General features: G+C 36.5%; 2 protein-coding genes across 2 annotated transcripts; both read right to left on the bottom strand.

The window, feature by feature from the left end:
• Positions 1-1073: 1073 nt before the first annotated feature.
• On the bottom strand, positions 1074-3396 carry RtcB (RtcB RNA ligase). Its single transcript, XM_017623682.1, has 5 exons — positions 3020-3396; positions 2917-2968; positions 2063-2857; positions 1681-1845; positions 1074-1616 (listed from the first exon to the last, which is right to left on the bottom strand). The coding sequence occupies exons 1-5, from the start codon at positions 3298-3300 to the stop codon at positions 1389-1391; spliced, it is 1521 nt and encodes a 506-aa protein (XP_017479171.1). The 5' UTR covers positions 3301-3396; the 3' UTR covers positions 1074-1388.
• A 5709-nt stretch (positions 3397-9105) lies between these two features.
• Positions 9106-9813, bottom strand: LOC108368771 (uncharacterized). Its single transcript, XM_017623683.1, has 2 exons — positions 9606-9813; positions 9106-9542 (listed from the first exon to the last, which is right to left on the bottom strand). The coding sequence occupies exons 1-2, from the start codon at positions 9811-9813 to the stop codon at positions 9106-9108; spliced, it is 645 nt and encodes a 214-aa protein (XP_017479172.1).
• Positions 9814-10224: the final 411 nt, after the last annotated feature.

The following is a 10224-nucleotide window of genomic DNA, read 5'->3' as shown; positions in this document are numbered from 1 at the left end:
CCCGAGAGCCTGTACCCAAGCTTTTGAAGCGCCACTTGACAGCACGTTTGGAATTTGCTGAAAAATTAAAATTTTGGACGGACGAGTTCCAAAATGTCATTTTTTCTGACGAGAAAAAATTCAATTTGGACGGTCCTGATGGCAGTCAGAAGTATTGGCGCGATGTACGGCAACCCCGCCAAACCCCTCATAAGCGAAATCACGGTGGCGGATCGCTGATGATTTGGGCAGCTTTTGGGTATACAGGAAAGTCCCCGCTTTGTTTCATACCCACGAGAACAAATGCGGAGATGTACGTGAAACTGTTGGATGAGGTCCTAATCGAATTCGCTGGGGAGCTCTTCGCAGATTCTTGGATCTTCCAACAGGACAACGCACCAATTCATACTGCGCGCACTACAAAAGAGTTCTTTGCATCCAGGAATATACCGGTTTTAGAGTGGCCAGCCGTCAGCCCTGATCTAAATCCGATTGAGGACTTGTGGGGGATTGTTTTCGTACATACATGATTTATATTTTAAATTAGTACCCTGCGAACCAAAGTTGCCGAAATCCTAACGAAATCTTTAGGAGTATCTCATTTCTGTAACGATTTTTTTTTACGAACCTTCAAAGAAAATTGTATCAAGTGGTTGACACGAACTCTTAAAGAAATTTCTGTACGAAAAATAAAGTGAATTCTAAAAGAATTCTGCAAGAAATTCTTCACATCACAGCATTATTTTCATTGCTTCACCGATTTTCTTCTGAAATTTCGTAAAAGAATCGAAGTGTGCACATTTTATTTCATTTTAGAAAATTCGGCAAAAAATCGGTTGAGTTCTTTACGAATTCTTTAAAATTTCTCTACATTTCAGAATACTCTGAAAAAATGGTTTGCAGGGTATATACATATATTACACAAAAACTCGCATAATTACTCCTTTCTATTGGTTTTTGTGACTAAATCCCGATAAACCAATCCCATGTTTCTTGCCGGATATCAACAGGGTCGCCCAAGTAGCTAAAAGAAAATTTTACCCGAGGTGAGCGTTCTGTTGTTGCTCTTTTACAAAAAAATTCAGCTATTGTAATCGGTTACTTATGAAAGAAATACCCAAACACATTGGCCCGTAGTTATAGTCAACATTAAGTCGCCTCTAAAGTTAATTACATCTTTTCGACATAATTTTCAATGGGATACCTGTCAAAAAAGCTGCAACGAACTTTAGTGTCGACTTAATTTTGACTATAACTACGGGCCATTATGTCGATATTTAAATGATCTGGTTTTAATTAAAATATTTTTTTTTCATTGAGCAGTGGCTACAAAACACCGATAACATGTACAATTTTATAAAGACATTGTATGAAATATGTAGGAGTCAACTAATACTTCATATTGACTTTTAACCTTTTATCACTGCAATCGGGCGTAACTTTATACATTTTTTGCTAATACCGGCTGTGTGGCATGTATCAACGACATCGGTTACATCTTTATAAGATTCTGGAGCCTCTTCCATTACAAGTTTCGGAGATGCTACACGTATAGCAATTCCCATTTCTTCTAACTTCTCAAGAACATCTTTATAGTCTAAATTCCGTCGTGATTTAGCACGTGACAATGCGCGACCCTATAGGTTGTGATACAATAGAAAATGCGTTTGTTCAAAGATATGTACACCCATATTAACATACCGCCCCGTGGCAAGTAGATCCAAACGTTTCATGCATTCCTTTCTCAGTTCCAGTTAGCACATAGCTGCATGTGCCCATTGTTCCGCCCACCAGTACTGGTTGGCCGGTGAGTTGAAAGTCCACTGGAATTAAGGGATGATGAGGCGGAAACGCGCGCGTTGATCCCTGCGATAATTATAATAGGTATTTATCGGTACATTCATTTTAAGCTTAAATATTAGCGGCTAACACAGGGTCCACCGTAGCCTAATTTTCGGTGAATCCCACGCAAATGCTATCATTGAATTCGAATACTTTGAATACATGTTCGTAGTAATTCGGATTCAGTGATTCCACGAAAAGTCGGACTACGGCGGATTCTGTGATAGCCACCATTATTTACCTTTCTATGTACGAGCAATTGCTTTTCTTTACCATTGACAATGTGATTTTCTACTTTAGCAATATTATGAGAAACATCGTATATCACGTGCATATCAAGGTCGTCCGGTGTGGTGCCAAACATTTTGGCGAAAGATTGACGCGTGAGGAAAGTCATTGAACTACGATTAACCCAAGCGAAATTGGCAGCGGCGGCCATGGATTTTAAATAATCTTGACCTTCTTGTGAGTTTATCCGAGCACAAGCTAACTGTCGATCGTTTGTTTCTATCTTATCACGTTTCATGGCCTTTTCCATCTGCACTAAAGCGTCCGTGGCTACTTGATGACCAAATCCTCGACTGCCCGAGTGTATCATAACGCATACCTGTCCTTTTTCCTCAATACCCATTTTACTAGCACTCCATTTATCGTAAATTTCATCAACAATCTGGATCTCTGCGTAATGGTTTCCTGCACCTAAAGTTCCCAACTGCGGCAAGCCACGTTTTTTTGCGCGTAAACTTACTTTGGAAGGATCAGCGTTTAACATGCGGCCATATTCTTCACAATGCTCTTTGTCTTCTGCCCAGACATAACCTTCACGAAGAGACCAATCCATACCCATTTCAAGAGCTTCCTCCATATCATGAGCATTCATAGGAATTATGCCTTTAGAACCAACACCAACTGGAATGTGATCGAAAAGGGATTGCGCCAATTGTTCTTTAACTGGTTGAACATCTTTTTCGAAAAGATTTGTCCGTAGTAAGCGAACACCGCAGTTAATATCAAATCCAACTCCTCCCGGGCTTACCTAAGAAAGGGACTTCTTAAATTCATATCTATACATTTATATTTTATTGTTGGACTCACAATCGATGTAGGGTCATTCATGTCGAAAGCAGCCATATTTCCTATAGCAAATCTGAAAAGAAATTTAATAAAGCCCAACACTAACGGATTGGATTATACTCACCCATAACCAGAATGAATATCAGGTAGTCCTATAGAACGTCCCACAATTCCTGGCAATGCGGCGACGTTTGCTATTTGTTTCACACCCGGTAAAAAACCACCAACAGCACCTGGTCTACAAGAGTTTTTAAGCTCCTCCAACATTAGCCGTTCTAGCCGACTATTTACATAGAAACAGCCCTCCACTTTCATATTCGGTTGAAATTCTTTTTTTATCCGCCAACAGCAGTCGCTGATCTTTTCAAGATATTTTAACTCCTCATTATATGGGCGAACAACCATATTGCCTCCAAATATACAAGAAAAAAACTAGAGAAAATTTGCCAGCCTACTAATGATGGTTGTTAGCCCGAATCAAGTAGGGATGGGTAAATTCGATATTCGAAGCTTCGATATTCGAGTTTTAGCTATAAAATGCATATATGTAATACTTCTATATTGGCAGTAAGCTAACTTCTCAATGTGTAAGCATTCCGAAATCAAATCGAGACAGTCTAGTACCGTTTTTGTCAATGGATTGTGTACTTGAGTGCCGTTTTTGTATATGTGTTTTGTACATGTTTATTTATAAACGTATGTGTTCCTATTCTTTCGTACGTGTTTATTGATATATCTGTACTGTAGTGTTTTCGGACGGTACTAGCTCTTACTGCCAATATAGGAGTATTACATATATGATAAAATGGTGAATTTTTGAAATTGAACTTTGTTTTGCTAAAATTCGGATTAAATCGAATTTTTCTAGAAAAAATCGAATTTCATCTTTATTTCCAAAAAAATCAACTCTTCAACTTTCTTCTTTCTGACTAAATTTGCCATCACTGTGTGTGGCACTCCATTTGTCTTATAGGGCATTCGCACGCGGCGATTTTACAGGCAACTTTTAGTTGAAAGCAAAAATCGCCTCGTCCGAACGGCCTTTCAACTAATCGCTTTCAACAAAGTTGGTTGTTGTTGTTGTTGTAACAGCATACAAACTCCCCAAAGACTTTTTGGGGAGTGTTGCTGGAGTGACAGTCCTTGGCCAGATATAAATCTGGGTCGTACCGGTTACGTAGACCCGACTGTCGTGGGAACGCAACAAAGTTGGTCGCCAGCCACGGTGCAGCGAACAAAGGTGGCGCCGTCAGTGGTACCGCTACTTTGGTTTCGCCGATTTTGACATTTGTGGTAACTTGTAAACAAACTTTTGTTACAAATCAGCGAAAGAGAAATTTGAATTGTAAGTAAAAAATCAGTTTAAATTGTGTTAATTTGCAATTTGTGAGTGATTTTTGAGTTTAAGACTGCGTAAAAACCAATACAATGAAATGCTGTGTGTTAAATTGCGACAGTCGTCAAGATGCAAGAAGCGTAGATGCAAGTGTAGCGCTGGGACGAATCGCTGCATTTTGTGTACATAGGGCACGGCAAAGCCGTTCCCGAAATGTTTCTCTATTATTATATTAACAGCATTTCCTCACAATGATTTTGTTTCTGCTCCACGCAGCCTCCATTAGCAAGTTAACTAATCAATCCCGCAGAGATGCTGCTGCAATTTTCTGCAGCAGCCTTAATTGCAAAGCAATGGAGTGCACTAAATCGTTTGCTGAAGCAGCCTCAATTGCAAAGCAATGGAGTGCACTTAAATGTTCACTGTTCTCTAATAGATTAGGTGAAAAATGCAATATTTTCACATTTAGCAAACTTAAAACACGATTTTCGCTGTAAAGTGAACTGCTTTGGCAGTTTCAACTCGTTCTTCTTTTCGCTCTATTCTTTGTTTACTTGTGGTACACAAATGTCAACGCCCAGGACGGCGCAATCTTGTATTCTATCATTCTTGGTCGCCAGCCAACTTTGAGCTCGTTCAACTTTTTTCCTTGCAACCCTGTGTTTGTTTACATTCTGTATCAGTGTTGGGAAATAAAATTGTTCCTTCAGTACGAAATCTATACAAAAAATGTACTTTTCGGCTAAAAATTGTATATACTTTTTAATTCGCTCATATATTTGCTTAGTATATTCCCTTCAAGACCAATGATTTTATGGTATTCATGAGAAAGTTTTATTGTTTATGTACATACGTTTACGTATTTTACTTTTTTACATGTACTGCATTTAACGCAAATATGTATGTACACATTTTCAGGTATACATCCTAACAAAAAGCATATTTAATTATTATTAATGGATAAAAGAGACATTTTCCTTTGGATTCAGTACTAAAATTTGACATTTTAATAGCACTTCAAGTGCTTATCAAAACTTTACGACAAGATTTGACCATTTATCTTATTATTATTCAATTTTAATTATTTTTGATGTTTATACATCTTTGGTTTCGGTAGGGGTAAAATTTGCGAAGCTGTAACGCATATCCCAGCACAAAATTTCGAAGGGCTTAGCATGTGTATTTCAGTATAAAATTTTTATTTTCATTAGAAGCACCCTGTGATTGCTTGCCAAATGGTTGCATACATTTAGGCATATGCATAGTAAGAGGAAATGCGCTCCAATTGATTATTACTTCCGATTATTTAAACTCCGCACATGCATTTTGATATTCGTAGATGGTTTAGTTGTCTACTTGGATAAAAAAGCAAGACGAAAATTAAAAAAAATACTGAAATCATTTAAAAAAGCATCGGGTAAAATCATGCAACATGAACTGCATTTACATGAACCAAAGATTATATTCCGAAAAAAAACTAAATTTACGACTATATACAAATAGAAATGCTCAAACTATAAGCTCAAAAACAATAACTGATGCGGTGTTTCCAAGATATTTCAACGCCAACAAATGTTAAAGTAAACAAAAATTGACCCTAGTAAGGAAAATAGGTTTGTAAAGGTATTTTTAATAAAATATTCAGTTAAAATATATTTAAATGGCATAATATGTGTTGCAGAAAAAAGTGCCCACGGTGGGACAGAGAAGAAGTTTAACTTTTCCTCGAGTTGTGTGAATAACAAGCACAACCAATTTGACAAGCACAACGAGCTTTGATTAGATTATATTTATATGTAAACGAACTTTTATGCTTTGCCGTTCGCATATGTTTACACATCAAATTTCATGATAGCATGAACCAACTAACAAGATCACCCAGCACAGCAACCGTGTATTTGTAATTGTATTTGAGAAAAAAAAACAATAGTTGATGACGTCATTTTTTAAACGGTTCTTTCATTCACACACAGGTTTCATTCCGTTTCATTCACATGGCGGCGAATAAATGACGTCACTGCAAAAAATAACTTTCTCTCGCACGCCATCCTGGGTGATCTTTATTAGTTCGTTCATGGTACCTAGTACTCACGCTTTTTGATGTGTATACATCTTTGGTTTCGGTAGGGGTAAAATTTGCGAAGCTGCAACGCATATCCCAGCACAAAATTTCGAAGGGCTTAGCATGTGTATTTCAGTATAAAATTTTTATTTTCATTAGAAGCACCCTGTGTTTGCTTGCCAAATGGTTGCATACATTTAGGCATATGCATAGTAAGAGGAAATGCGCTGCAATTGATTATTACTTCCGATTATTTACACTGCGCACATGCATTTTGATATTCGTAGATGGTTTAGTTGTCTATTTGGACAAAAAAGCAAGACGAAAATTTAAAAAAATACTGAAATCATTTAAAAAAGCATCGGGTAAAATCATGCAACATGAACTGCATTTACATGAACCAAAGTTATATTCCGAAAAAAAACTAAATTTAGGACTATATACAAATAGAAATGCTCAAACTATAAGCTCAAAAACAATAACTGATGCGGTGTTTCCAAGATATTTCAACGCCAACAAATGTTAAAGTAAACAAAAATTGACCCTAGTAAGGAAAATAGGTTTGTAAAGGTATTTTTAATAAAATATTCAGTTAAAATATATTTAAATGGCATAATATGTGTTGCAGAAAAAAATGACCACGGTGGCACAGAGAAGAAGTTTAACTTTTCCTCGAGTTGTGTGAATAACAAGCACAACCAATTTGACAAGCACAACGAGCTTTGATTAGATTATATTTATATGTAAACGTACTTTTATGCTTCGCCGTTCGCATATGTTTACACATCAAATTTCATGAGTACCTAGTACTCACGCTTTTTTTTTAAATACTGTTTATATTTTAAGAAAAGCCATACAAATCCAAGGTTCAAACTTTGTGCAACATTAAAAAAAAACCAACACACTTTCGTAAAAATTTCGAACTTTTTAATTCGATTTCCTAGATTTATTTTGAGTGTGCGGTTTTTTAGCCCATTAAATTTTAATATAACAAAGTTTTTTAAGATTTCTTTGATGAAGGTGTTGCTAATTTTCTGACAGCTGACATCGTCGACCAAAAAAATTGCCAAGTTCAACGGTAAGTCCCAGCTACTTTAAACTTGCACTTTATTATACTAAAATTGAATGGGCTAAAAACTAAAGAATATTAATAAAGCTCGAAATTTTTACGAAAGTATGTTGTCTTTTGGATGTTTCGCAAAGATTTAATCTTGGCTTTATACAGTTTTTCTTAAAGAATACATTATATTTTATAAACAGATAATTAAAATTAAAGAATAATAAAATAAATAGTAAGATCTTGTCAATATGTGAGTGCCGTAAAGGTATTATATTTAAGAAAATCTCTTCTTATAACTAACGAAGACTTTGTTTCTATATGAAGCTGACTTCGACATTTTGTTTTAATAAAACTTAGTATCGAAAAGTTTCTTTAAAAATTTGCCTAGGCTATATTATACTGGTTCGTTCAAGCCATTTTTCAAAACTTACAAAGGTAAATACAAACAGGCGAACAAAAGAGAATAGAAAAAATTTCTTGCTGTGAATTTTCAGAGCTATATATTTTTAGTATTAATTACTAAATTGTACTAAAAAGTACTGCGTACTAGGAAAGTATATTGTAAATGAAATTGTATCAAACAAGTACAATTGTACCAAAAATGCCAACACTGTTCTGTATACATACTTTTTCTTCTTTTCTACTTTTTTACTCTTACTTTATCTTTCAGCTTCGCTAAAAGCACTTCTACCAACGCTTGGCTTAACAAATTTACGCCAATTGATAAAATTTTGCGATTTAAATTCATTTTCAATAATGTAAATAACGATTCGTGTTGAATCGAAAATCGCCTCGTCTGAACAGGGATGGCAACTTTTTCACTTTCAACTTCTCATTCAACTTCGTATTCAACTTTTGTTGCCTGTAAAATCGGCTCGTGCGAATGCCCTATTAGGGATGCAAGTAAAAAAAAAATACATGATTTTTGAACTGATGCAACGGGACAAAAAATCTGTGCCTAGAAGGAACTGTTATTCTAAACTCAAATTTAAAAATTTTGTTTGTAAAAAACTAGACCTATATGGCGATATATCGGGCTGAACAATATCGATATCGGAAAAATCGATGTTGAAAGTCCTACTACCAATCAGAGTGTCCAGATTATTTAAAAAAAAACCGCAATTTCTGAAAAAAATCGCCAAAAATCGCCATTTTTTTTTTAAATAAAATTCATGAAATCGATTTAACAAATCTTTAGGGGAAACTTTCCAATATGACCGTTGGTTAAAGGGGCGGGGGGGGCGGAGGGGGAGGGGGCACCTCCGTCCCTCCTTTTTGGAAAAGGCATGAACCGCCATTGACAAAAATGCAACCCCCGACCACCTACGCCCCCTATAGCTCCCCAGGGAGCCATTTAAAAAGACCAAAAAATCACCATTTTCACTTGTGTTTTCACTTATTTTAAGGAAATGAAGGCACTAACTTTTACCAAAACGCGTGAAACACTTGGGATTTTACTAAAATGTATAATTAAACTATTCAAATTAATATTAGCATTCATAAAAATAATATTTCAATAATATGTTACAAAATCACAAGCCGATACGAATTTATAGCGCAATAGTTATTAACGTTGAACTGTCAAATGACCGAATGAAGAAGAGGCAAGAAGGAAGAAAAGTATGTTGCAAAAGGAAATGAACAATTGGAACAAAGTAAATATATGTACGTATGCACATACATGTGTATAATATCAATGTACCTAAGAATTTGAAATATAATAAAAAGAAAATATTTGCCTGTTAGAAATGTTTATTCAAGCTTATAAACATATTTAACAGCTTCAATTAAAGCTATGAAAGCGTCTCTTTTTTCAGCGGCAACAGTTCGACGCCACATAAACTCCACAATAACGTGTGCAAAGTTTTCTGGGTTATTGTAGTTGTCCTTGTAAAAGAAGCGAACCCTCCACTGGGACTCTATTCGCTGAGTATGTGTACCATCTTCGGCAACAAATGGATTCACTGGGTCACTATGGTTGACCTTCTTGTGGATGAATCCATGTTCTGAAAGGCAATCATAAGCCCGCCAGAAGTCCGTACGGATTGTAGTTCCCTCCAGCACATGCTTCTTTATAAGAGGTATTAAGACGTCTGCCGATCTGATGTTGTCCGGGTACACCTCGAGTCGAAGATCCTCCTTGCCATCTTCAATTATTCCCAATACCCAATGACCTTCAACTCTCCTTCCTAATCCGGGCGGGGAAAAATAAATAAAAACATATAATTACATAGTACTCAAGAGCAAATAACCTTTATTATATTTTCTCTTGCCAAATTTGCTTTCATCAACTTGGACCGTTTTGCCTGGACCACCAATTTTGCCACTGAATTGTTGATGGTCCAACTGGTATACTACTACCACTTCTATGCAGTAGCTATACCAGTCGGCAATGGTCCTTGATGAAAGTGTAAAGCCATCTTCCAAGAAGTCCTCACGTTGGACGGTTTCGTGCGACATCCTGTACGTGAAGCAGTACATTAGAAAAAATATACGCGGAAGGCCGAGCTTTGCGTTCTGGAACCAAGTTCCAGTGGCTCGGGAAATGCGCGATTTCTTTTTGCATTTGCCCCTGTAGCATATAAAATAACCGAGCTGTCTATCCTCGGCAATTTTTAAAAACATGGGGGCTTTATGGGCACCGCAATGCATGGATTTCCTGATTAGGCCATTATCCTCGGCAAACTTTACGCACTGGATGTGAGACCCTAAATGACGCACAAGCCGCCCCAAATTCCATAAGGACCGTACGTCGGACGCATCTAAGTGTTTGCTCACACCAAAGCTGGTTGAAGGCACAACATCTACAAAATATATACCATTTACTTTGTTAAACTCGTAAAAATTATATTAACAAACCTTGTCCATTGG

Source organism: Rhagoletis zephyria, unplaced genomic scaffold (assembly GCF_001687245.7).
Source record: "Rhagoletis zephyria isolate East Lansing unplaced genomic scaffold, Rhagoletis_zephyria_1.1 Rzeph_scaffold_03308, whole genome shotgun sequence".
NCBI lineage: Eukaryota > Metazoa > Arthropoda > Insecta > Diptera > Tephritidae > Rhagoletis > Rhagoletis zephyria.
Note: the sequence above shows the minus strand (reverse complement) of the source record. Positions and strands in the feature narration are given on the sequence as shown.